This window comes from Fukomys damarensis, unplaced genomic scaffold, assembly GCF_012274545.1.
Source record: "Fukomys damarensis isolate Sample0158 unplaced genomic scaffold, DMR_v1.0_HiC HiC_scaffold_7, whole genome shotgun sequence".
Taxonomy (NCBI): Eukaryota; Metazoa; Chordata; class Mammalia; order Rodentia; family Bathyergidae; genus Fukomys; species Fukomys damarensis.
The window spans coordinates 22,028,072-22,055,410 of record NW_022900919.1 but is presented as its reverse complement, the minus strand read 5'-3'; the positions used below and the strand labels follow the sequence as shown (position 1 = coordinate 22,055,410).

The window sequence follows — 27,339 nt, the reverse complement described above, 5'->3', positions numbered from 1 at the left end:
AATAAAAAAAAAAAAAAAAAAAAAAAAAAAAAAAAAAGAAAACGCTCAGAGTGTAGTTCAGTAGTAGAGCAAGGCCCTGGGTTCTACCTCCAGTACTGAAAACAAAGGAGGTTAATGTTTTAAATTTACTGTTCTTTTTCTTTTTACTATCTTGGTGATGTATAATCCACACAGTATAAGAGTTGACAAATAGTATCAGAGTAGGGAATTTTATTTTTTGTATCAAATTATATTTTTCTTTTTCTTGAGTAATAAAAGCAAGAATAGCTGTTTAAAAGGTGTATTTATCATACACATATATATTTTACACACATATAATATGCATATATGTGTATTATATACTTATATATAGATATAGATAATGTGTTATATATGAATGTGTGTAAGCACATTATCCTTTACATCTTTGGAACATTTAAACAATGGGTAGGGTGTGGTGATGCATTCTTATAATACCAGCCACTCAGAAAGCTGAGATAGGAGGATCACAAGTTTGAGGCCACCCTAAGCAACTTAGTGAGACTTCGTCTCAAAATAAAAATTTTAAAAGCAAGGAATCTGGGAGTGATAGATCAGTGGTAGAGCACTTGTCTAAGGTATGTGAGACCCTCAGTTCAATCCCCAGTTTCACTTAACAAAAGGATAACTGGGAGGCAAGAAGGGTGGGGCAGGCATGCTGTCCTGAAAATTGTTTAAAATTCACTTGGATCACCTCAGATGCTTAAAGAAATCTAAAATTCTTTGCACCATCTTTTATCCTCAGCTACTATCATAAATTTCCTCACATATATTATACATTATCCACACTGTAGTAAGTTACACATTTTCATCATAAAATGGAAGAAAAAAAGAACAACAACAAACAATGAAACCTTTGGAGCTGCTAATTTCTATGATTACTTTAAGCAATAAAATTTTCCTTCACATAAAAAAAAGTTTAAAGTTTCATCATTCAGAAGTAGCCTATACAAAACACTTGGACATGAATTTGCACTTTTAAAATTCACTATTTTAATAGCTATTGCTTCCAACCTAAGCATTACTGGCCTTTGAAATATAGAAGCTAAACAGCAGATTGGACAGATCAGATATTATTGATAAAAAAGCATTCTCAAAAGCATACAGTGCTACAAAAGCAAGGTGGCAGAATTAAAAATGGGTTTGGACATGAAATTCCCAACCATTTATATTTCAATATTTGGATGAGGGCAGAAAGGAGGGAGACTTTAATCCAGCTCCAGCTCAGCCTCTTAACCAAGATGACTTCAGGCATCAACCTGAGTCAAGTCATTATATTCTGTCCACACAGGATTTGAAACACACTGGGGTTTTCACACAAGGCCAATATGCTCATTTTCTTAGAGAACATTTGGAAATTATGTGATCAAATTTGAAAGTAATTTTTCAATAGTTATGTGTGGTCTATCTGACAAAACAAACAAACAAACAAAAAACCACTTTGTATCTGTGCCCAAGTTAAAATCTCTGGTTTTAACTAATCAGTTGGTAATAAAATAATGAAAACAACAGTGGACATGGAATATAAGCCAGAAGAAATGTTATACTACAAAACACATGTTGACTGAATGACATTTATAGTGTCATTTCCAAAATCAGATATAGCCAAAAACAAGGAAAAAGAGGATTGTTGGAGATACTTATATCTAATGAAAAATTGTTTTTTTTTTTCTTTGTTTTATTTGTTGTAGCTCAGGCTGGCCTCAAACTCATGGTGATCCTCCTGCCTCTGCACCCAAGTGCTGGGATTACAGGCATGCGTCACCACACCAGTCTCTAATGAAAATTTAAAAAAAAAATCTGTTGAGGCAAAAAAGTTGGGCTTGCTGCATACAAAAGTAAGCAGATGAATCTTTAACAATGACAAAAAATTAGAATTCCTCACAGATAATCAATCATTAATAATCGCCGTGGTCATCTCTTATTGCTTCAGACTTCACTAAGTGCTTTAATACATAAGACCTCACTTGGCTTTCACAACTTCTTGGGCTGGGAAGCCCTCAGGTACTAATAAATGGGTTAGCAACAGTAATGAATTTGAAAGTGGGTCAAAAGAGAAAGAAAACCACTCCACAGCAGAGCTCATACACATTCACAGTACAGAGTCCCTCTGAACACTGTGTGAGCAAGAGCTCTGTACACAGCTGCTGAACTGAACCAATTCACAATTCCACCAATAACACTTGTATAAAAGAAAGGAGGGAGTAAAGTGCATGTGCACAGACATGTGTATGTAAGGAAAATCTAGGGAAGGATGGTGTGTGCTCATCTGTCACCAACGGCATGTCATAGAAGTGGCTGCAGAGACTAAGCAACTTCATTTTACTCTGACATTTCTATTTTTGTCTGGATTTTTATAATAAGCATGTATTACTTTTGAAATTGAAATGAGTAAAAATGAAAAAGTAAAAGTGTACCAGTCAAATTTGTCAACAAAAACAGGAATTACTCTTAAAATAAAAAGTATCAAATTATGTAATTTAAAAAATTATGTAATTATGTAAAAAAAAGGAAAAGAAAAAAACACCTTAGGGTTTCACAACAGTCTATAGCGTTATTATATTTAACACAGTTAACCTGTCCTTGTTTTCCCTAAACTTAGAGGCACTTAGCTACAATAAAACTTGGCAGAGTAAAAAGACTCATTTTATCAGGCATTGTAAATGGCCTATCAGAGCACAGAGCATATTTTGTAATTCAAATCCTTCAAAAGGTCATTCTTTCCTTCCTTGGCTCCTAATTGAGCAATGTTACTGAATACTCCTGGCTTTCTATTAGCATGCCTACTTCAAATTAAAACAAACCAATTCTTTAGAAAGGCACATAACTCAGTCACCTGAATATACTCACAAAAACCTCTCACTTACTTTAAGAAATCTTTACATACCCTTCAAAGTACTGTCCCATTTGTTCTGTCCCACCCAACCCAGGGTCCTCCTCTAGCTGCAGGACACTGTTGGTACTACTGCAGCCATGCAGCCAAGCCAGGCTACTCTGTCTCTGCTGCCACTGGAAGCTCCTTTGCCTTCTTACTCAGTAGCAGTGGACTCTTAGAGAAAGAACTTTAACTGAAAAAAAGTTTATTGAAAATCCATTTGGGAGACCTTACTGCACCACACAAGAGAACTGGAATTCCTGAGACAGACTGGATCCTCCGCCCAAACCCAATCCCAGCCCTCTCCCTGTAGGTACCTATACTGTTCTAGATGGGACACACTTCCATTCTGAGAAAGCCAAACTGTTTCTTAAGATCCATTCCATAAGTACTTCTTGAGCACTTACTTTTTTCAAAGCACATTGCTATACACTGAGACATAAAAATGAATCCAGTGTCATTCTCTAAGAATTTAGAAACTCCAGGGCTTAAATTGGATATTTTATGTTGACGTAAGTTTTAATACAATTTTTAATATGTAAAAGGCGTCTATTAACAGATATAAAAAGAGGGTGTGCCTTCTACATTAAAGAATTTTAAAATACAGCAAAGTGGGATAAAAATGTACATGAAGCATTAAAATCATGGCATAAAATAAGGACAAAACAGATCCATCACAACAAACATGACTACACAGAATTCATACTATTAATAACTCCTTCAAGCCAACAGGCATACACCAGGATATCCTGAGTAACACAGATTTGAAGATCTCCCTAGTTAGAAAAATAGACACCTCACTTTACTAAAGAGGGATAAAGTGATGGATTCAAATGTTCAACTCCTCTTCAACTCCACTTTCACACATGCTTGTTTTCAGAATCTAAAAATTAGTAAGGCATACTGAAGAAAACAGAAAATAAAATAGGATATACACAAAATATTTATGATATGTGCAAAGAACAAAGCTATAAGCTTATATTTTAAAATAAATTTAAATTTGGTAATGATTTTGTGGGTTTTAGAAATATTTTTATATCATTTAGAGTTCATTATCAATAATTTAAATTATCTATAATTATACCAATAAACTGTCATTGTTTACATATTTGATTTTTTAAAAAGACAGTTTTTATATTTTGGCATAAATTTAATAAACCTGATTTTAATTATAAATATGTCTAACTGCATTTCTCAAATTAATTTTGCCCCTCTACAAAATCTTGTGGATATGTCAGAACTACATAGAAATCAGACTTAAATGGGCCAAACTCCAATCTACAAAACAACAGTTATTCCAAAGAGTAGTATTTTTTAAAAATTTAGAAATAAAGGAGGTTTTCATTTCATTTTAAAAATAACTTTTAATTCCCTCTCATTGAGTTTATTGGTACATTTTAGGTATACAGTACAGTTACATTCATCATTGGGATCTTCTACCTTTATATGACAGGTCTTGGTACTAATTTTTTCCCCATGTCCCTGCCCTCCAAATGTTGGAGGGGTTGTGGGGAGAAAGGAACCCTTCTCCACTGTTGGTGTGAGTGCAGACTGGTGCAACCACTATGGAAATCAATATGGAGATACCTCAAAGACCTGAGTAACAATATTTTAAAAGGTATTGTGTACAGCAAAGTTATATTACCTGCAACTGTAAGATTTCACACAGTGAAAGGTACTTGGGTACCTCATGTCTGGGCGGATTAATATATGTACACATGAAAGACACCCATAATACACACAAACACCATATACACATAGCCTGGCTGCCTATTCCAAGCTCTATACCTCTAAATTAATGTAGTCTGCTGGGAGAACTTAATTCGTGGTGAATATGCTGAATATCAGGAAAAGACAACAATGCAAACCAGAAATACACCCTCGAAATCCAAGATTCCCAATAAAATGGACCCCCAGAGTCTGTCTTCCTGATTTGTTGTCACTTAATTGTACCACATAGTGTACAATCCAGAAGCTAAAAAGAAGACACCAAGGAAGCACTGCGGCATTGCACCTGCACAGGAGTCATTGTGATGGGCACTGTGTGCATCAGACGTGTCAGAAATGTGCCCACAGAACCACAATCCTGGCCCAGGAGCTCAGGGATACCAGCAGAGAATGTAACAACAGGAAGGAACAAACATTCTGAGAAAAATGTACTAGATGTCTAAGAATGCAAAGGAAGGCGAAGCCAGGTGTGACTGTGTAAAGCTCTCAGGGAGGCTGCAGAGAAGCGATGTCATCTGAGCTGGGACCTGAGTCTTGAGTTCACCAGGCAGAAAAGGGAGAAAGGGCAGCTGGAGCCAAGAGCTCTGCTGAGCCGAGGTAAGGGCACCAATGTGTCCTCAGGAGGACTGAGACCTAGGCCAAGGTTTGCAGACTGCAGGAGACACAGATAAGGGGCTCCTTCAAAATGGGTAATAAAACAAGACCAATCCTTGGTGTGAGCTTCTCCCTTCTGAGGAGCAGCTCTCCTTGTCCAACCAGCAGTTTTCTACCCTTTAAAGGGGTCCTTCTCTGTACCCACTGCCAGCTACTTCACCCTGGAAGAAGACCTGGCCTTTCAGTGTTCACCACTCAGACTATGCAAAGGAGCAAGGAACTGGGCTAGAAGAATTAGGAAACACAAGGGTGCTTTTAAGCAGAGCATCAAAAATTGTACTTTCATTTTTTTTAAGAGTGAGAATAAGTAACAACTATTTAAAATAATCTCAGCTATACAAATGCACAGAAAACAAAATCACAACTAATAAAAGCAAGGCTAGGATAGCGCAATTTGCTGGGCAAGTCAAAACTCCTGCTTTTTCATCTGCAAAGTTATGATGATGCCTTTATCACTAATGTTTATTGTAAAGCTTAAGAAAAAAGTGACTTCCTGAACACCTGGCACGCAATAAGTGTTAAATGTTGGTTAAATCTAGTTTGACATATCTTTCAAGTACATTAATAAAGGTGGTGATCCTAATGGCTTTAATTAATGAAAGATATGCAAATATAATGAAATGGACTATATAAAGTGTTTAGAAAATAAAGACTACAGTCATTTTAGAAAAATTGAAGGCTATGGTTTTGAAGAAAAGCAACCATTATATAATAAATCTACTAATTGCTGCTTTTGTTGAGAGCTAAAAAAAAATATTCTTTCCACCCTACCCTCACCCCTAGGGAATAGGAAATTTACCTTTGATTTTTCAAAGCATATCTGATTTCTTCCAGACATTAGAATTATGTAACAAAATGAATTTAGATACAACAGTGAAGGAATAACAATTTTTATTTCAATTCTGCACTTGAGTCAATAGACTTAAATCCTTTGAAATATGATCATTAGTGCAATTATGTACTGAACTGCTTTAAATTTTAAAAATGCACTTGTCTGGGAAACAAAACAAAACTAGTGACAATGTGCTTGTAATTGCATGGGGATCAGGATATTAGTGATATTTTATATTCTGTTTCACTGCCACTTATCAACATATATTTTCATAATGAAGCTTTTTTTCAACTAGAAACAACTGAGGGGTTATAACTCAATTTCCAAGATAAAGAGGAAAACAATGGGAAAAAATATATACAATGAAAAGAATGTCTTTAGTATTTGGAAGAGAGTTGGAAAGAAGAGAAATAAATTTAAATGCTTTGAAATCATTCTTCAGGTTCTAAAAGTAAGCTAAAATAATTCCAATCTTTCTGTATTAATGATTCAGTCTCCTCTAAGCCTTCAATAATAAAAATGCTTGCCTGCCATATGCTTGGCAAGGGATGGGGTTTATATTTATAACATCATGCCCAGGAATCCTGGCTGAACTGACAAGACAGCCCTGCAAAGCCCAAGGATGTCCAGCACTCCTCTCCACTGTACTCCACAGCAGCTTCATCTGCTCACGAACCCACAGTTCCTGGCCACACACACTGCATGTGGGAACTGAGTGTAGTTTAGGGAAGCTAAGGCCTTTGTTCCTGTTTTCTGTCTGGTGGAAAGCTGCAGGAAGGCTGCCACCATGTGTTCATATCCCTGCAGCTGCAGCCCTCACTGGAGCTGGAAGAGGCCGCAGCTACTGCCTTTTATTCACATAGCAACAGACCTGCAGGAGCTCACTCAACTCTATCCAAGGCAGGGCCAGCATAAATGAGAGCATCACCTGGGCTTCGGGAAAAGTGTCCATGTTTCTAAGCTGGCTCAGATCCAGGAGCATAACCCCTTTTGAGACTATATAAAATAATAAAACAGACCAATCCTTGGTGTGAGCTTCTCTTCTTTCTTCTGAGGAGCAGCTCTTCCTGTCCAGTCCAGTGATTTTCTCCCCTTTAAAGCAGTCCTACTCTACACCCACTACCAGCTAGCTACTCCAGCCTGGAAGAAGACTTGGCCTCTCTCTGTTCACCCCTCAGATTATGCACAGGAGCAAAGACACCTGGTCCTTCAACATCCAGGCAGAAATGAACACTGGTTTTAAAAGCTCCTAGTTGTGAGAACTCTCTGGAGGGAATTCCTACTTGTCAAATGTCACCTAAGGCAACCTACAGACAAAGGGGAAGGCAAAGAAGGTACTGAAAACAGTAAAGCAACCAAATAGGGAGGTAAGTTGAAAAAACAGGCAGTGAGAAAAGCTGATGGAAAATCAACTGAGAGGGAAGGAAAAATCTTGAGGTCATCTACCTCAGTCCTATTTTGTATGGATCAAGAGTCAGGTCCAGAAATTCCCACCAGTATGGCGGGAGGTTCTACAGCTGGGGAAGTGGTTGCTGTTGCTCATGTCAAAGGCTGCCTTATGGACTACTGGGTTGGTATCACAACTGTGAAGGGCCTCTGAATAATTTGGAAGCTTAAGCAAGCAGTGTGAAAATTCTAGCAAGCAGTAACAAAACCAAATATAATCTAGCAAGCACAAAATAAATGTATAAGTGAATATTAGGCTATAAAATTGTACCTTTTTTTCAGAGCAAACAATAGATCAATGTATGTTAAAAATTGCATCTTTTTTTCCTTAAGATTAGATTTAGATCCTGAGAATGGAAAGCTTATTAAAGACAAATTATAACCCTTCCTCCCTCTCTCAAATCCATCTAACCTCAAATCTCAAGTCCACAGAAAGGTAAAAATTAGGGAAAGGCTGTGTCAACACAGGAAAAGGTCTCAGTCAAATGCCAAAATTCTTTGAAAAATGGAATTAGACTAAAGGCCACCAGGTGCTCTAGAATTAATTTATGCCACTAAGACAACAGCTGGTTTCTCTGCAAGTTAAAAATGAAAGAAAGCCTAAGCTTTACTAATACCCTAGAGTAAGAAGGCCACGGGCAGAAGTAACCCTGGCAAGAAAATGAGAAGGGCTTCTTCTTCCAAGAGACTAGTATTAGGATAATTTTAACTGTTTAAAATTATTTTCTTGGTAATAATAAGGAAAGGAAATCAGAGCAACATAGTACTGGTTTGAGGCTGCAGTCTCTTACGGTCCTGTCAACAGAAATGGCTCAATACTGCAAAGATGCCAGTCTTCCCAAATGAACTCACAGCTCACACACATGAATTTGCCTCCTGCTACAGGAACATACATATAGATTAATGTGTGTTTATACGGAAAGAAGTCGGGAAAAACACAGATGATATCAATAATGTCTGTAATAATGACCTCTGGGAAGGCAACTAACTATTTGATACTGAGCTTTGTAGTAGAAAACTGTGGTCACAATTACAAATAGAATAAAACATCTCAACATAAGACCTTTAATGCACCAGGAGGGGTAAAATGATCTCAAGTTCATATCAAGCATAAATGTCCACCAGCAGCTCCAAATTATTAAAACTACAGTAATGAAAGAAGACTCAAAGTTAACTCCTGAGATCATACTCAAATAAGACTGGCAAATACACTGGAAAAGAGAACAGAGCCCAAAAACAGACAACAGGACTTCTGGGAATTTAATAATGATAGAAGTGTCAGGAAAACTATGGGGAAGGGGACAGAAGGGGGCACATGACTTTTGCCAGGACAGCAACTATGAATCTGGAAGCCATCAGTCTGAGCAATGACCAGGCTCACACTTCCCTGATCCATACCTAGGAGAGCTAACAGGGTATGTGAGAGTCATACAACACAAAGTACTAACTAATGCAAAAAAGAGTGCAACTGCCAAAATACGTAGCAGAGAGGAAGAGAACTTTCTGGCAGTGAGTGCTATGCTAAGTACAAACTGAGCCTGAGCTCAGCCTTCTTCACCCTGAGCTTAGTAGACAGGCGCTTCAAAAGGCATCAGGGGGCAGCTGTGATCTGTTGGAGCCTGGAACCATGTTCTGTTGAGTACACTGTGGCAGAGAAAAGAACTGAAAGACTCAGACCTCTCTGCTTCTCCAACATCAAACCACTTGGTCTCTTCCAGCCCAGGATGTGCCTGTGAGCTTTTCTACAACAGCAGAGACATGCTGAGGGGGAAAAAATGGTTTCCATGTACAATCTAAGTAAAACAAACAATGCACATTAATAATATCACCCTTCCTCTGGGGGCGAGGCCATCTTCCCAATTAAAGAACTACTTTCATATTCTTTAATGAGAAATGTTTTGACCAAGAAAAGATTCTTCTCTCATCTATCAAAGCCTAGTATTTTTTATAATGAAAAGCAAATCCTTCCATACTTTCTATCTTCTTTATGACCCTGAGACTATTATAAATTTTGAACAAATCAATGATATGAACAGTAGGTGGTTTCTGGCTGCTTATACAGTCTTTCACCTAAGTTCAATGATCCTACTCAATAACTGATTCAATCACTTAGCAATACACACTGCACACCCTAAGGCAATGAGAGGGACAGACACAACTTAAGCATCAGCTAGGGCATTTGATTTCTATATGCACAGCTGGGAAACTTCTTACAGACTGACTTCACCAGAACATCAGAAAACTTCCCCAGAATGTTTCCGAATGGCCCACTTGAAAGTTTAAGTTAGTTAAAAAGAACTACAGCCTGACATGGTGGCAGATACCTATAATCCTAGAACTCTGGGAAGCTAAGGCAGGAGGATCACAAGTTACAAGTTAAATCCCAGCATGGCAACTTAGCAAGACCTTGTCTCAAATAAGTAAACAAATAAAAAATATAAATAAAGCACTGGGGATGTAGCTTAACGTAAAGACCCCGGGTCATCCTGAACATATACAGGCAAGTTGTATTTAAATAAATGACCTGTATTATAATTGAAAAGTTTTCTTTAATCTTAACTGCTTTGCTTATTTTTTATATATGTGACTTTTTAGAGGATTACTGTTGAATGATGATATTTCTTAAGGAAACGAATGGTCACAACTCATGTTGCTTAATTAACACTGTGCCACTTGATATTTTTTGAAACAAGGTACATTACTCCACTGGATATTTTCAGCAGCCCTTCCCATTTTCATCTTGCATCTGAGGAAACTAAGCATCAGAAAAGCTAAGCTTGCCAAGCTACAAAGCAATAAAGTAGCTGAGCTGGAACTCTAATCTGGAAAATACTACATTTTTAAAGTATATCCTTTCAACTTCCTGACTTAATTCTATAGGATAAATTCTATAAGCACCAACCAAGTCAATGAAAGATAATAACACTATCTTCCTTTAAAATTTTAAAATATATACATATGCATATTTAAAGTATTAAAAATATAAAGAGAAAAATATAACAAATGATATAGCTCCACTATTAATCTGAGGAAACAGAATGCTACCAATATTTGTGTGTTCCTCTTCAATGATGTCCTCATGGGCACTGAATTAGCTATCTTTCTGAGCTTTTTTTTAAAAATACATACGTGTCTGTTCCTAAACAACACACAGTATTTACATGTTTTTAACTTTTACATAAATGGCCTGCTACTTGCTTTTCAAAATGCTTTAAACTTTTGAAACTGACTAAATTGTTCATTCATTTTCACTCACTGTAATATTCCACTTTGCAATTGCACTATTATTTGCTTTACTGTGCTGTCAATGGATATTTAATTGCTTCCCTTTTGTTGCTGTTGTTGTTCTTATTGCACGTTTGCTTTTTGAAGCAGGCGGCAGAATCACTGAGCTAAATCCCCGGCCCTTCGTTTGCTTTTTGAGAGTAGACTCAAAACTACTCTAAGATTTATATGGTACTTAGAAATGGAACTGCTGCATTTTGAGATCATGCATTCTTCAAAACAGGTATATTAATTCACATTAGTGGTTCTATATCTACCACACAGGATATTGGCAGCGGATGCATTCCCTTAATTGCTTCACGTCTACCATGTCTGCCACATATGTTGACATGTGTTTGATCACACTTGAAACATGCTTCTCCCTCTGACATCATCTAAAGCACATATTTAATCTTTTCTGAAAAGACAAAAAGACATATCAAGTCTTCATAATTACTGCCACTAGTCAAAATTCATACTTACTGTTACTACTCAAAAATTATGTTCTGAGGTAACCAGGAGATGGAAGGAAGGTGGGGGAGGAATAAAAAGAGAATTAAGAAGTGTTGGTAAATGTTCCAACGCTCCATGAGGATGTAATAATTATATACTGCAAACATGTACTAATATAAATAAATAAATACATGCATGCATGCAAGCTGGCCTAGTGCCTTTATGAGTGGGCCAGTCTGAACCCTTGTATCAGGACACACACCCGTTCCAGGCACCTAAGCTGTAGTCCTTTCCTATCTTCCCTCTAATTTCCAATTAAAACTTTTCTTTTCTGTTAAAAAAAGTTATCTTCCCCAAACTATCCTCATAGTCTCTCAAGAAATACCCTTCCTTTTGGAAATATAAAAAAAACCCAAAACCCTAACAAATATACTCCCTGATTTAGAACTTATAATAAATACTGTACAGTGATACAGTGGTTCATGAATGCTTCTGTTTGGGAAAAATTTAGTTCCCAAATAAAATTATAATTCTTTACCCTCATTCAATGCCTAGAGTGGCAAAGCACTTATCAGCAGACAAATAGTTCTTAGGTTATAAAACTGTATTTACCTATTCCAAAGAAATTATAAAGTAATAGCCAATTACTTCAGTCAGAAAAAATAAGAATTAGCAGATACGATTTAACCTGTATAATAAACAGTCATCAAATATATGGTAGCGTGCTGGGGATTTAGCTCAGCAGTTCGGTGGCCTGCCTTGCAAGCACAAGGACTAGCAATTTAATCTGAGGTGACAGAGACTAAGACAGTCATCTTCTTATAATTTGCTCAGTAGCTCCACAGGCTAAAGGGATCAATAGCTTGTCACACTCTAATGTGTAACTAGAGTCCACTGGTTGGAAAGTGTTCCATTAGGTTGCAAACTGAATACTGCATTTAAAATTACAGAAATTCTGCCAAAGTCAAACTAAGTCAGGTCACAAATGTTTTCATTTGAAAAAGAAACAAATGAACCAACTCTTACTACCAAAAACCATCAGGAAGACCAATCAAGCGAAAAGGAAAAAGCTCAAGTAATCCTGCACACATATTAATAAAAAACTCATATATAAGGAATAAAACAAAGATTCTTATTGAACTACTATTTAACATTATTCTGGAAATTATAACAAATGTAGTCAAACAACAGAGAAGGGAATATCAGAGAAGGGATTACTGTAAGAAAAAATACAGGTTACAAAACGGTACAAGTATGATATTTCAAAAAATAAAAACAATGTTATTGAACTGTATATTTAAGAATGGCTAAGATAGTAGTAGGTTTTAAGACAGGTTTTGTTCATGTTACCAAAATTTTAAAAATATGCGCGAGCGCGCGTGTGCACACACACACACACACACACACACACACACAGAAAAAGACTGGTCTTTAGAAAGAGATAACTCTTACTCAGGGTCTCTGTATTTTCAAATGAACCTGTATTACAGGTTCTATTATACTGAACATTATTTTTTATTCTGTTGCTGCTACAGAACTGAGGATCTGAACCCATGGCTTTACACATACTAAGGCCTCAATTCTCTACCACTGAGTTTCATCCTCGGCCCCTGTTATGGCTTATAGCTGTCCTACCAAAGCTTCACACTGTCATAGGTGGGGTTTTTCAAAGGGGACTACATATAGATGTATGATGCTAGGATTAAGGATGTCATGGTGGGATTGATTCATGGTGTGATGCTAGGATTAAGGGCACCCTACCCTGGGTGTGTTACTTACCCTAAGGGTGGGTGGCCTGGGTAGAATTTAAGGGGCAGAAAGAGTGCAGCTGTCAAAGATCTAATAGCTGAATGTGTGTGGGGAAGTTTCTGTACCCTCAATTTTATCCTACTGATCCAAGTATCTGTTTTGTTCCAGTACTATGCCATTTTTATCACTATTGCTTTGTAGTATAGCTTGAAGTCAGGTATTACCAGACCTCCTATTTGCTCTTATTGCCCAAAATTGCTTATTTTATTCTGAGTCTCTTCTGGCTCCATGTGAATTGTAGGATCGTTTTCTATTGTTCTGCAAAGTATGCTACTGGTACTTTGAATAGGACTGCACTAAATCTGTGTGTTACTTTTCTCTTGTTGCTGAGACAAAATGCCCAACACCCAAGGTTAGAGGGGAAGGGGTTTATCTGGCTTACATTTTGTAGAAGTTTCAGTCCATACAGTCTATTATTCAGCTCCGAGGTTGGGATGGCAAACAAGCATTGCAAGACAGAACATGGTGCACACACACAAGGCCGCAAAGGCAAAAAGAGAGTTAACGGTGTCACCTAGCCCCCTTTTATCTTATTCAGACTACTTAGGGTGGGAAGCATTCACACCCTTAATTCTAGGGCCTTTCAGCCTTGCATTGCATCATGAACCAATCCCAGCTTCACACACTCTAGATCGAGTCTATGACCACATGAGGCTTTAGGGGGACATTTAAACCCAAACCATAACAATCTGTGTAACAATTTTGGGAGTATGGCCATTTTGATAATATTGGTTCTGCTTATCCAGGAGCAGGGGACATCTTTTCCATTTTTTGATTTCTCCTCAATCTCCTTTTTTCAGAGTACTCTAGTTTTCTTTATAGCAGTCTTTCACTTCTTTGACCAGCTCCACTTTTCTTGAAGCTATCATAATTTCTCATCACATTGTTCACTGTTGGTATATGCAAATGCTAATGATTTTTGTGTGTTGATCTTGTATCCCACTCCATTGCTAACAGTTCATTATTAATTCTAAGAGCTTTTTCGTGGAGTTATTTGGGTCTTCTAGGTAAAGTATTGTGTCATCTGAAAATAATGATAATTTGAGCTCTTCCTTTCCTATATGTATCCCTTTTATTTATTTCTTTTGCCTAATTGCTCTGGCTAAAATTTCAAGTACTATGTTGAACAGAAGAGGTGACAGTGGACATCCCTGTCTTATTTCTGATTTTAGGGAATGTGTTCTTAATTTTTCCCCATTTAATATGATGCTGGCCACTAGTTGTCATACATAGCTTTTATTATATACAGGTATGGTCTTTCTATACCTGTTTTCTTCAGGGTTTTTATCATGAAAGGGTGTTGGATTTTATAGAAAGCCTTTATGGCATCAACTGATATGGTCATATGGCTTTTAACATTGCTTGTTTTTATGCCTTGACATGTACGTTGAACTATCCTTGCATTTCTGAGATGAGACCTACTTATCATGATGTATGATCTTTGTGATGATGTGCTGCATTCTCTCTGCTAATATCTTGTTGAGGATTTTTACATCTATTTTCATTAAGGAAACTAGCCTATAGTTTTTTTCTTCAATTGGGTCTTGGGATCAGGGCGATACTAGCTTCCATAAATGAATTTGGGAGAACTCTATCCTAAAAGTACAAACTCTTACAATGAAGAAATCAAGTAAAAATACATAAACATACAGAATTAGAAATGAGATAAACAAGAATGAAAAAATCAAATATTTTATACATCTAGGTCAGTTGGTTTCACCAGTGAAGTATTTTAAAACTTTCAAAGAAAATTCTCACACAGCATACAAATTTCTTTAGACCACAATGTCTGACACAAAGCCACTAGCCACACATTGTTATCAAGAATGTGGCATGTGGCCAGTACAACTTACTAAGTTAATGTTCTCTGATTTTAATCTATTTGAATTTAAATAACTAAATATAATTAGTGGCTATCAACTGGATGGTGCTACTTCAAAGAGTGGAGAAGATGGAAGCATCCCATTCTGGTATGTTCATGATACCAACAAAATAATAGCCAATTTTTTTTAATGAAAAAAAAATCTGGATAAAATCTTGTGAGTTAAAGCTAATAGTATATGAAAAATACAAGCAATGATCAAGTACTCTGGAGTTTTTCTTTAGGAATGCAAAGACACTCTAAAAATCAGAATTAGCTACAGTAAAGAGAAAAACTCTGTAAGAGTACATCAATGAAATTTAGTATCTATTAATGATTTTTTAAAAATACTTCCATAGCATGATAAATAAGAAATATGATGATTCAATAAGCTCAGCCAACCTGAAGCTTAGAAACACTAGGAACATTTCCACTACAGTCAGAAGGAAACCAGACACATAACTATTATTTACCACATTTTATCAACAATATGAAAACAAAAAATAAGATATAACTATTAGATAAGAGAATAAAACTATTATCAACAAAAGGGAAATCATTAAAATCAATCAGAACTATTAAAAGTAAGAAGTGACTACTAAAGCTGTTAGTTTTTAACAGATTAAAACAGATTCATTCCAAGTGGAAATGCTGATGATAATGTACATTCAAAAAAACTCTTTAGAAAGTATATTTAAAGTATTACAAAAGTACTCACAGACACAAACACATAGACACATATACACAATTCAGTATGCAATGATTACTGACACTAACTTTTAATCAGTTCAGCAGCCAACTATGGCTGAACTAAAACTACTTTAGGAAAAGGCTATTAATATTTATTATTTTCCTTGTGCTGTGAAAAGAATATCTTGTTTCCTCTCAGAATACATCTCTGAATTTTTAAAGGTTTAAGCATATGGAAGAGATCTAAAAGAGTACATATAAAAAGGCTAAAGATTTGGAATCCTAATTCAATTTCCCTTCACATTTTTATAGCAGCCTATAGCAAACATTTATTTTTAGAAATATTTTTGGTAGAGAATTGAACAAAAGGCTATTGTGTGCTAAACATAGTAAAGCTTCTTTGGTCCCATCTACATCAACTTTACAACATCAGGTTGGAATTAGATGATTTTAAACTTTAAGTCAACTATTTTCAAACCACAAAATCTCTTCCATACTTATCAGTACATATAAGTTCTAAGTAAATTATAGCTGAGTTCAAATGTGAAATCTGTATTTTTCAAGTGCCAATAAAAGAACTTTCTTTCAGATTTTAACAATACTTTCCAAAATGTCCAAGAATGCAATATATTTCTCATTTCCTTTTCCAACAAAAATTTTTTCATCTGTACTTGATAAATTCACTCACTATATCATTTCTGATGAAAAGCATATGAATATCAGTTATATTACTCTCTTACTAAGTAGGAATCATGACTTTCTCTCCAAAGTAAAGTAAAAAAAAGTTCACAGGTCTTTCCTGATCACTATGAAATTCTCTGTGATCTGTGTCCTGCAATGGGCCTCCTAAAATGAAAAAGGAAACAAGAATTTATCTAGAATGAGTAGTGTGATCATTTTAATAAGACATATTCATAACTTCTTGGACATAGCTCCCAAATTAAAAAGGTGTCTCCTTTTGAATATAGTCTAATCCTGGTACCTCATTTGTAGTCAACATGATGTGTGGCCATCATGAGGCTGGAGGCTATGGAGGGTAGGTCATAAAAGATGACACAGTTTTCCATGACTCCCCCATAAAACCAGCCATCATGCTGTGACAAAGCCAGGAAGTCATGGGAAAACCCTCTGTCCGGACCTCCACACATCTGAGCAGAAGACATTTATATGACTGTAACTCCAGGCTTGGAGCTACCTCAGCAGATAACAGAGATGAGCCCCCCTACCAATCATACTCAAATCACAGAAAATAAAAGTCATCTTTATCTTAAGCTGTGAGGCTCTGTGTAGTTTATCATGCAGTAATCAGTAATCAGGACACACAGATCATTCCAGCCAAATGCAACTAACTGTCTTATCCTTTTCATTCCAAGCTTCCTGAGAAGATGAACCTATTTCAAGAAAATGGACTCTGTTGACATACCTGGTTCTCAGGCTACTCACACTAGCAACCCTAGCAACTTGGAATCCCAGGTTCATTACTTTGGGTGCCCACTGGCCTTCTGGCCTCAGAGGTTCTACCCTATTTAATACCAGACTCCCTGGCCTCCTCTTTTACCCCGTCTTAAATTTATTGCTAGCTCTGAAGATTTGTCTTTATTGAACACCCTGGCTTACTACATATGTATCACATACTTAAGTGAATTTAATGAACTTAATGAACAAGTGAAACTGGCCTGAGAAGGTTAATTCTATTGACTCTAAGGCTGGTAACCAGTCCAACATGTTTTAATGGAGCCATTTAAATGGGTTATCAGTCCAACCAAGTAACCACATTAAAATATTCATTGCTCATTCTAATGAATAATCATACTAGGGATATTCTAACAGCAACACAAGCCTTAGACATTAGAATTTTTAGAGAGACCTTGAAACAGTCTAGTTTAGAAATTTTTTTCAGCCACTGGGATACTGACATGAAGGAAGAATTTCATGATATAAGTACAGTACCAAGAATTTCTGCCTTACTCATTTCTACTGTAATAGAAAACTGCCATTATGTAATGGCAATTTTACATTCAACTTTGTTAATATATTTTATATAGTTCTGTAGGTATTTTATAGCTGTAGCAATAAAATATGTTCTATACAATGTCACTCAATGATATGTCTTTAAAGTTTAAAATAAGTAATAAATGTAATAAAATAATCCCCATGAACCCAAACCTAATCTTCTTGGGAAAAAAATTATAAGTGGCTTCTCTGGTTTCCCCAGAAGGGAGGTTAGCAGCCATCGTTCTTATACATTTGGGAAATCAATGCAAGGGATGCTCAAAGCTACACCACTGGCCTGTGCCACATAACTAGGTAATGGCAAAACTATGACTAGAATAAATTTTGGTATACTAATGATTTCTAGTCATTCAGGAGGCCAAACTAGATTTGCATTACTGGAAAATAATTACTGAATGTCTCAAGGCAAATTAGAGTGGCAATGTGGGTTCTAAATCCTCACTTGTAACACACAGTTCTTCTGGAAGACCATCTTCTCAATGAAAAGAAACTGCACTGCAACAGAGGGGCCCCTGGCACCACCAAAAGACCAGGTTGGGGTGGGAAATACTGCTGACAGTGTAGACTGGTAAATGTAAGTTACTCATAACCCAAGATCCCCTGCCTTAACTACAGAGGCTGTAGAAGTAAAGCACGCAGTCTTGGGACTCCCTTGCAGCTAAGGCCATATTACCAAACTATAAAAATGAGATTATGTACAGAAGTCCCCAGAAAGGATGTTTCTTCCCAAATAAAAGCATTAATTCTCTCAGAAGGCCTTGTCTCTTTGCCCTTTTCCTATGAGGAGTTTTGGGGAATAGGAGCCACTGTGGCCCATGCCATGGGGACAAAAGCCGCATGCTGATGTCTGCTTAGTGGGAAAGAAGGAATCTGGCTCCTGGATGACATTGTGGAGCCACTACAGAAACCCTGGCTGGTCTCTCCCGGGGCTTCCTACTGAATAAATTTTAAGATGATGAACTTCATTTTTTGGTTACCTACAGCTAGGTATAATTCTAGCTTTTCCAGAAAATAAACCTGGCTTTTCTTCCACAATCCATTTTGCACCAAAGTAGCATACTCATCTAGCATGTACTCAATGGGTAAATGTGGCAAACAGATGTTCAGGTACCTTTACCCTCACCCCAACTCCTATTATTACTTCACAATTTTTTAAAAGATAAAAAAAATAGGCATGTATCTATTTTCTCCAAGAAGAAATGAACAGTCTTAGCTTACAGTAGGTCTCCCTGTACCAGAAGGCAGAGTCAAGTCTGCCTCTAGAGGCCCAAGAAAGAGAAATGGCTTCCATCCTTATAGAATACATGACCTCAGTCCAGGACAATATTTAGAATCCAGCCACAGAAAGAAAAAAAACAGAAATTAATACACACCATGTCCTAAACCTCTACTGGGGGTACATGGGGCCTCTACATGGGGCCTTAATTAGAAGAGATACTACAAAAACATCCACTTGATAGAGTATCTTTGCTTTCACTTGTGTGGCACATGGAGATCTGCCATAGCATATCCCACTAACAAACAAGGGGACTACACTGTGTCACAGCAATACTGTAACTCCATGGGGGGCTGCACAACAGGAGTAGGATGCACTCCATTCTTCTTCTAATGTTCTTTCTGCTAAAGCTGGCTATGGCAGCACATAGTTCTATCAACTATTACGATACAGCGGTATTTTCCAAAGGGATGGGAAAGAATAGATAACACTGACAAGAAGCTAGGATTTTAATCTCATACAAAATTATTTTTAAATGCATTAAAAAACATAGAAAAGAACTTGTTTTTTGTTTGTCTTTGGAAAAAACCTAACTCTGCAGGGAAGAAGTGAAATAATCTGGCAAATTTCTTTAGCTAGGTCCACATAATCCAGAAAAAGCAGTAATTATTCTGAACCAATGTCCTAGGCTTTTTCATCTAAAACAAAGAGAATTTTCAGTCCATATAATCACTTAATAAATAGATCTACAGCTGAATGCTTGGAATCCAAGAGCACAATGGGATCAAGCACCTCACAATAAGTCCTGGTCTTATAAGAATCCAAGAGAAGATCCTCCTCACTCTGAGTCTCAAGGGTACATGAAGCACATCAGACTGTAAAACACATCAGAACAGTTTCCAAAAATTCAGAATCAAATCTGTAGAATCACAAATACCATAGCCATCTAAATGGGCTTTATATGAGTAGGGATTCCCCTTCTTGTTCCAAAATAAATAGACTCCAAGATTAGGACAGAGCATTCACACACATACTTATGCAGTATCACGTGTCTGAAATAGAGCTACCAATAATTAATAGCAACCAACTTATTCACATGCTGCTTACTTAAATACAGTTAAGATAAAGATACCAGAAAAAATAGTCAAAACTGAAAAAACAAAAACAAAAAAACAGTTCGTTCTTTCAAAAATTTCACCACCAAATTTTCAGTGACATGTCAGGCAACTCTTTGTGACAGACAGCATTACCTACCTAGCACATTTCCTGAAGGCACTTCTGCTAGCTCTTCCAGTTCCCTTCCCATCAGAAGATACAAGTTTTCCAAAGTACAGCACGCCATGTGGGGCACAGTGGGGAGGTTGTCGGGGGAAGTTGAGAAGCCTGATGGTACCTGGACAGAAGAAAACGTGGAGGACATTAGCAGGTACTAAAAAGCATTAACTGACCCCTATAACATCATTTTTATTCATCAGTAAGGTGTGGTGTAACCAGCTCTCACGTAAACCCAGAAGATATGGATATGAAATAGTGCGATAAAAAGTCTCACCTATCAATAACATTTGACATACTAAAATCCCTCAACTGTCTAGATTTCTACTTACTCAAAAATCTAAGGCTAAGAACTGTAAATCGTGCCATGACCCAGGAGCACCATTTTTGCTAATCCCCACAGGCCTTGGCAGTAGCAATGTGAACCATGTCATGTATCAGTCCTGGCGACTACTGTGCTATTGTTTCAATACTCATTGTTACTGTTAGAACTTAAAACTGTTTTCTAATCATAAGATAATTTTTTTAAGCATTCAACAAAGGTTGAAGCAAGTACCTAGTAACACATGTAAATAAACAATAGATATGCCATGAAAAAATCCAAGCAATTGCTATAATATGACATGTTGTTAACCTGGAAGACAGCATGCTACAATGTTAGGAACACTGACATGAAGACACATTATACATATAGCAAAATTATGGTACACATGGAACAGATTTATAAGCTCTCCCTATAGTATGCTTATTCTGAAGAAGATACTGTCTTGTAGGATTCAAGGTTTGAATTGTGTGAAGTCTTCAGAAATACATTCTCCACATAAATCCAAGTAGCCAGAAAGTATTTCAAACAATCAATCAACATATCTTTGGCATTCACAGGCCCAGGGTGCTGTGCTAGTGGTAGAAAGAAAAAAGGTCTCAGATACAACATTCACAAAAATGATAAACATCAAAAGTAGAGGGTGACTGACAAAAAAGTAGTAGTGGCAATTAAGTTCATAAGCACTTAGGGGAAGGAGGAACTTCTGCATTCAGGTAGACTTGGAAATCTAACAAAAACAGTAGTCTTTCCAGCACATGCTGCACCATTTGCATTAGATAGGTTGGAAAAAAATTTAAAATCTAAAGATTAATATGATCATACCTTTAAAAATAAGCTACAGATGTTAAGACAGCAAACATGCAAGATGAAGATATAAAAGTTGAGCATATTTCTACAGATCAACAATAGACAGAAAAATATTTTTAAAATAGTAACAATAAAATATAAGTTATGAATAAGTCTAACAAATGACTGAAAACATTTACAAACCAAACTTTAAAACTCTGCTGAAAAAAAAAACTGCTGAAAATATTTGATTAAAAATGATAGTCAAGCGTGGTGGCACATGCCTGTAATTCCAGCACCGGGGAGGCTAAGGCAGGAGTATCGCCACAAGTTCCAGGCCAGCCTGAACTACACACTGAGTTCAAGGACAGCATGGACTACATGGCAAAACCCTGTCTCAACAAAAATAAATAAATATAGGAAGAAAAGGGTGAAAGTTATAGGGGAAGTGGGAAGAGTAGGGGAAAGGAAATAAGGGAGAAGAAAAATATGAGAAAAGCAAAAAATGAAAACAAAGTTTTTGTAAATAGGGGAAGGTGGAGGGGGTGAAGGGAGGGCGACGGAATGGGGAAAAAATGAGAATCAAGATCTGGCATGTAACGGTACAAGATTCCAATGATGAATGTAGCTGTACTGTATAACTAAAAGATACCAATAACCTGAGCAAGATTAAAAAATAAATATATAAAATGCTATCCACATTATTGACCTTTGACACCATAAAATAATTTAAAAATTAATAATGTCCTAAATAAAGGTATAAGCCTAAACACATTCAGAGATGGAAAACGCTATACTGAAAAACACTGATTCAAGCCAAACAGATGTAGTAATTTCAAATATTTTTCCATCAAAGTCTTAATAGGATTTTAAGCCCACTCTAAATTTCACACAGGAATAACCAATCAGGAATAAATAAAACACAAAGAAAAACAAGGTAGAAGGATTTGGTCTTTTAGATGGTAAAACATTTAGAAATGAAGACAGCACTTACTAAACAGTGATACAAGGAAAAAGAACGGGAGAAATGTAGAGTCCAGAAACAGATCCAACTCATGTACATGTGAAATGTGATTTATGAAAAAACTGATGAAGTGTATTAGTGGATAAAGACCGACCAATCAATGATGTTGGAACAACAGAAAGAAACCGATTCCTTTCAAGCCACATGTACTAGGTTAAATATTTCAATATGAAAGGCAAAACATTACACTTTGAGAAGAAGCATCACAGAAAGTTTTGTGATTTCAACAGTCCTAATTCTAAGTTATAAAAAGTAAAAAAATAAAACCTATAAAGGAAGAGACTGAAGAATTCAACTACAATGATATTTATGTCCATCAAAGAATACCAAGTAGAATGTGAAGATAAGTCTCACACTGGAAAACAAATCTACAAATTTTAAAACTGATAAGGAATTAGCATTTAGACTATACCAAAGACATTTAACAAGCAGTATTTTTTAAGTAGTACAGTAGAAAAATAAGGAAATATTTCAAAGAGATATCTTCACAGTAGAAAGTAAGATTGAGCAGTAAACACCAAAGAGTGATAAGATGTAAATTAACTACTATGACACAATGTATCATATTCATCAGACTGGCAAAAATTAAAAGCCTAACGATACCATATCTCGGTGAGGAAGGTAAACAGCTGGAGCTGTGAAACATCCCTATGGTGAGTATAAATCAGGACAACTCTGGGGTGCAACTCAGAGCTACCATGTTAGCCTGAACACCATCCCGGCAACTCCATTCTAGGTATATTCCCTAGAATTTCTTGCAAGTGTGCCCAAGAAGCTGTGGGCAAAACCATTCAAGGTAGCACTTGTACAATAAAAACAAAAGCAGCCCAAATATGCAATGACAGGAAAATGAATACACAAAATGGTTATATAATAGAATAGCACACAGCAGTGAACAACAAATGAGCTATAGGAGGAGGCCTTAACACAGATTAATCTCACAATGTTAAGTAAAAAAAAGCCAAGATGTAGAATAACAATAATAAAATTCCATGTAATCAGTGCTTCATTAAATAACTGCTTGCCCATCCGGAACAGAAAGGAAAGGAGGGAAAAAAGAAAAAAACAAAACAGACACGACTCCTACTGATAGATAAATAACTGTCAATTACATCCAGGCCAAGATAAAGACAATCACAACTGGTGTTTTGTATGTGTCTAGGGCTCTTACAGCCTCCCATCAAGTATAACCTATATACTTCAAGTCCTCCACACAGCCCAGCAAGGACTGCTTAACCGCCACACAGTGCAGCACTCTCCAAGGACCTCAAAAACAGATGAGGTGAGCTTTGATGACAAGGACTATCCTCCACAGCACCTGATCTTCTCAAAGCTATCCTGAAGCTTGCCTGCCTCATCTGTGCAGAGAGGAGCAGATGCTCTTTGCTTCTCATCTTTCAGGTGACCCAAGGACAAGTTGCTTCCCATGGACTTGGACCACTGGCATCTTCATCACCCTGTGACCTTCATTTTTTGATTACAATGTATATATCTTTTTTATATCCAAACTGTTCCAAGACAGCTCTAACCTGAGAACTCTCTGCTGCCCTCTGGCTCAGTCAGTTTTAGATGCCAGCTATCCACCTAGTTGCAGGCTCTTCTGACAAGAGTTCTGGGACTTGCTTATCACCTGCTGGCTTCCCACACCTTTGGCCTGAGCTACCCAGGTTTTGGATCTGTGTCTGTCTTGAGGTTCTGCCACTGCCACAGCTCTAGCACATCACTCTCCCCAGTTCTTTCCTCTGGCCACAAAGTGATTCTTGCCTTGCAGAGACAAGGCTTATAAAGAAATAAGGCCAGAAAAGTTGGTACTCATCCTGGTGTGACTTTCTGAATTTTACTAAGTAAGACACTTACCAAATGTTACCAAAGCAACACAAAAGGAGATATAGGGATTTACTAAAGTGTGCCTTTCTATTACTTACTAATAAGGTCATCACCAATTGCAACCAATGTAAAAAGATATCAGACCCTTGAAGCAATATACTCATGTTTTACTTTCAATTCTTACCCGCTGCAAAAATTCAACAGGACTGTACTTGGGTCCCAAGACAAAAATTTTCCTTCCTCTTCGAGCTACACCACTGAACACACGAGCAAATGCAATGAAGGACTCTTGGCTGTCTTCCTCCTGAGGTGCAGAGTTAGGGGCCACACTCTCTACCTGCTGTTCATCACCTGTCAGAAACAAAAGGAGAGTAAAGGTTAAGGCTGCTCTCCAACATGGGAACTGCCTGGAAACACAAGGGGAACAGGGACTATTTCATGTCTGATCCAATTTCAGGAGACAAACACCAAAAATTAAAAGAATATTGATAAAAAGTATGACTAAAGCTAAAAGCTTAAGAGCAAAAGGATGAGTTGCCCAACTTAAGCAAAAAAAGTCCAGTACTGGGCAATCAAGCCCACTTTTAGGAAGGTGATACCTCTTGGCTCTTCTTGTGGACTTGTTTCAATAATATCCCCATTGCGGGTGGGGTCCATGGGGCCCTGCCCCTGCACAGCTGCCAGCTTCTCTGCATGCCTCTGTCGTGCACGCTCTCGTCTCTGAGCAATCTCATCTTGAGTGAGAGGCCTAGTGGGAAACACAAATATGTTACTGTCTGACACGCTGAACATCTCTTGGTTCACACAAGGAGGGAAACAGCAACCATTGACATGGCTGAATATGTGAGGATTAGTCCCAACTCCTTCTGTGGCAGAGGCTTCTCTGAGTCCTCCCCAGCAAATGATGAGGCCCATCAGGCTCCCTCTGACAGTGCTGTGCCCCAGCTATCTCAAGCTTATAGACCAACTGCAAGAGCCTGTGTGGCTGCGTGGAGCCAAGTACAACACAGAACCTTTCTCAGAGACCCACCTTCCCTCTGGGAGAGGAAAAATAAGGAGAAGGAAGGGAATGAGTAATAGATACAAGGGCTCACAGTAACCAGATAGAAACATGCAGAAGGCCTCAAGAAGAAATCAAGGTTGTCTTTGCAAGTACAAAATCACGTCTGCAGGGAGATCTGGAGTTCATGAGGAAGGGTTCAAGGTGAGGCTAAGTGCCAGCAATTCACTGGGACTAAAAGGTCAAATTAAAATTATCAGCCATTACGTTAGGTCCAAGAGGTACAGTACCAGAACAGAAAAGGCAACATGTAGCTGTGTATGCTTTCTGGGAATCTAGGAAGGCAGCTGTTGATAATTAACTATTTTCCCTACAGCGTTACCTTCACGCCTGTCAGGAGGCAGGAAAAATACAACACTAAATAGGTCTTTACAAAAGAGAACCTCTAAACTGAATAAGAATGGGCATTCTGTTTAGGTGTGTTTGGCAGGTGAAGCCAGGCGGGTGGACTAATCCCCCAGATTCAGCTCCCTTCCATGTGGGGAACTCATAAATCCACCTGCATGGTCTGCCAGAGCACAAAAGCAAGCCTAGTGCCTGTGTGAAAGCAATTCTGTCTAAGCATCTCTAGCAATGGACCCTGGGCCTGAGCATCCAGGCACTCAGGCTAATCATGGCCCCACATCATGCTCCAGCTCCTGAAAGTGCACTACATGTGCACAACAACACTCTGTGTGGCTCCCACGCTATCCTGTTTTACTCTGTTTTTACAAAGACTCAGTCTCCTCTCACCTCGCCATACCATATTCCCCTTTCTGAGAATGGGAAGCCCCTCTAGTGTGCATTCTCATATGGATTACTCATCCACCTTGTAAACAGCCACCAACTCTTGGAGCTCATGATGCTGAGTGTTCTGAGACTCCTTTCCTTTCTACTTCATGTGGGCTAACCTAGAAAATGATGTTTACATCACTGACTGCCCACTGCTCTTCTCTCTAGATGCCAGCCAGCCAGCTAAGGCCTGCCACCAGGACCGACCAAAGGTCTGCCTTCCTATGACCTGCCCCTCCAAATGAGAGGCTGAATTCCAGGAGTTGGTCCTTCCCCATCTCACAAAGTCCTAACCCACTCAGGTAACTGAGGGCTTTATAACAGGACACAAACATATGAGGCTAACCCTTGATACTGAGTTTGCACATCACTGTTCTTAGGGGTCCAGAACCACTAGCAGAGTACACATCTGTAATCCCAGCACTCCAGGAGGCTGATGTAGGAGGATCACAAGTTCAAGCTAAGCCTGGGCAACTTAGAAAGATACTGACTCAAAATGAAAAAAAAAGGCCTAGGGATATAGCTTAGTGCAAAAGCCTTGGGTTCAGTCCCCAGTACCACAAAAAATAAATAAAACACAAAACAACAATAACAAAAAACCCACTGGCGCCACAGAAACTAACTACCACAGCAAGAGACACAACCCTGTTTATAGATTTTATAGATAGCTCTAAAAGTCAAAGACAGGTGACTTACTGCTCCCTCCAGATCATGGTCCTGTTCTCTGATGTAGCAGCTAACAAATCCACTTCTTCTTTTCCCTTGGCATCACTTGAATCTGTGCCCTTCCTCCCCTTCCTGGTCCCTAGGCTACATACTTCTTTGCTCCTTCCAACAATCCCTGGTAACTTCCTTTATTTGTAAACTTCTCCTAGAAACTCATAACAGGTCTGAAAAGTATGAATTAAAATATACATGCAGAATATACAGGGTTACTATTACTAGAGTAGGGAAGGGGAATTATGTGAGGCACAAAGAGAAACAGGCTCTTGCAATGGGCTCATTGCTGATCCATAATGCAACATGTATTAATCAAAATAGTTAAGTAAGGGCCGGGGATTTAGCTCAGTGGTTCTGCTGCCTGCCTCACATGCACAAGGTCCCGAGTTCGATCCCTGGTACCAAAAAAAAACCCAAAAAACAACAACAAAAAAAACAGTTAAATGAAGTACATGGTATATCCCTGTTTTACAAATGAAAGTTACTTATCCCAAAGTCACAGATATTAATGCAGATCTGTTTATGTGCATTATCACCAAGTTACGCCTTCCATTTAAAAGGAAACAGAACCAGTATCCTAAACAAATGTAATTTCACTTTAGCTTTTGTTACAAAAAAAACACATTTTTGGGCTGGGGATTTAGCTCGGCAGTTTGGTGGCCTGCCTCGCAAGTGCAAAGACCCAAGTTCAATCC

The 27,339-nt window shown here is 37.7% G+C and overlaps 1 protein-coding gene across 4 annotated transcripts in view; it reads right to left on the bottom strand.

The window, feature by feature from the left end:
* The window catches only part of Efl1 (elongation factor like GTPase 1), a 133,672-nt gene that overhangs the window by 54,115 nt on the left and 52,218 nt on the right, over positions 1-27,339 (bottom strand). For all 4 annotated transcript variants that reach the window (XM_010621178.2, XM_033761117.1, XM_010621180.2 and 1 more), the window contains exons 13-15: positions 24,693-24,841; positions 24,278-24,444; positions 20,114-20,252 (exon numbers count right to left, since the gene is read on the bottom strand). In XM_010621178.2, coding sequence (XP_010619480.1) covers positions 20,114-20,252; positions 24,278-24,444; positions 24,693-24,841 — 455 coding nt within the window. The remainder of the gene's footprint in view (positions 1-20,113; positions 20,253-24,277; positions 24,445-24,692; positions 24,842-27,339) is intronic.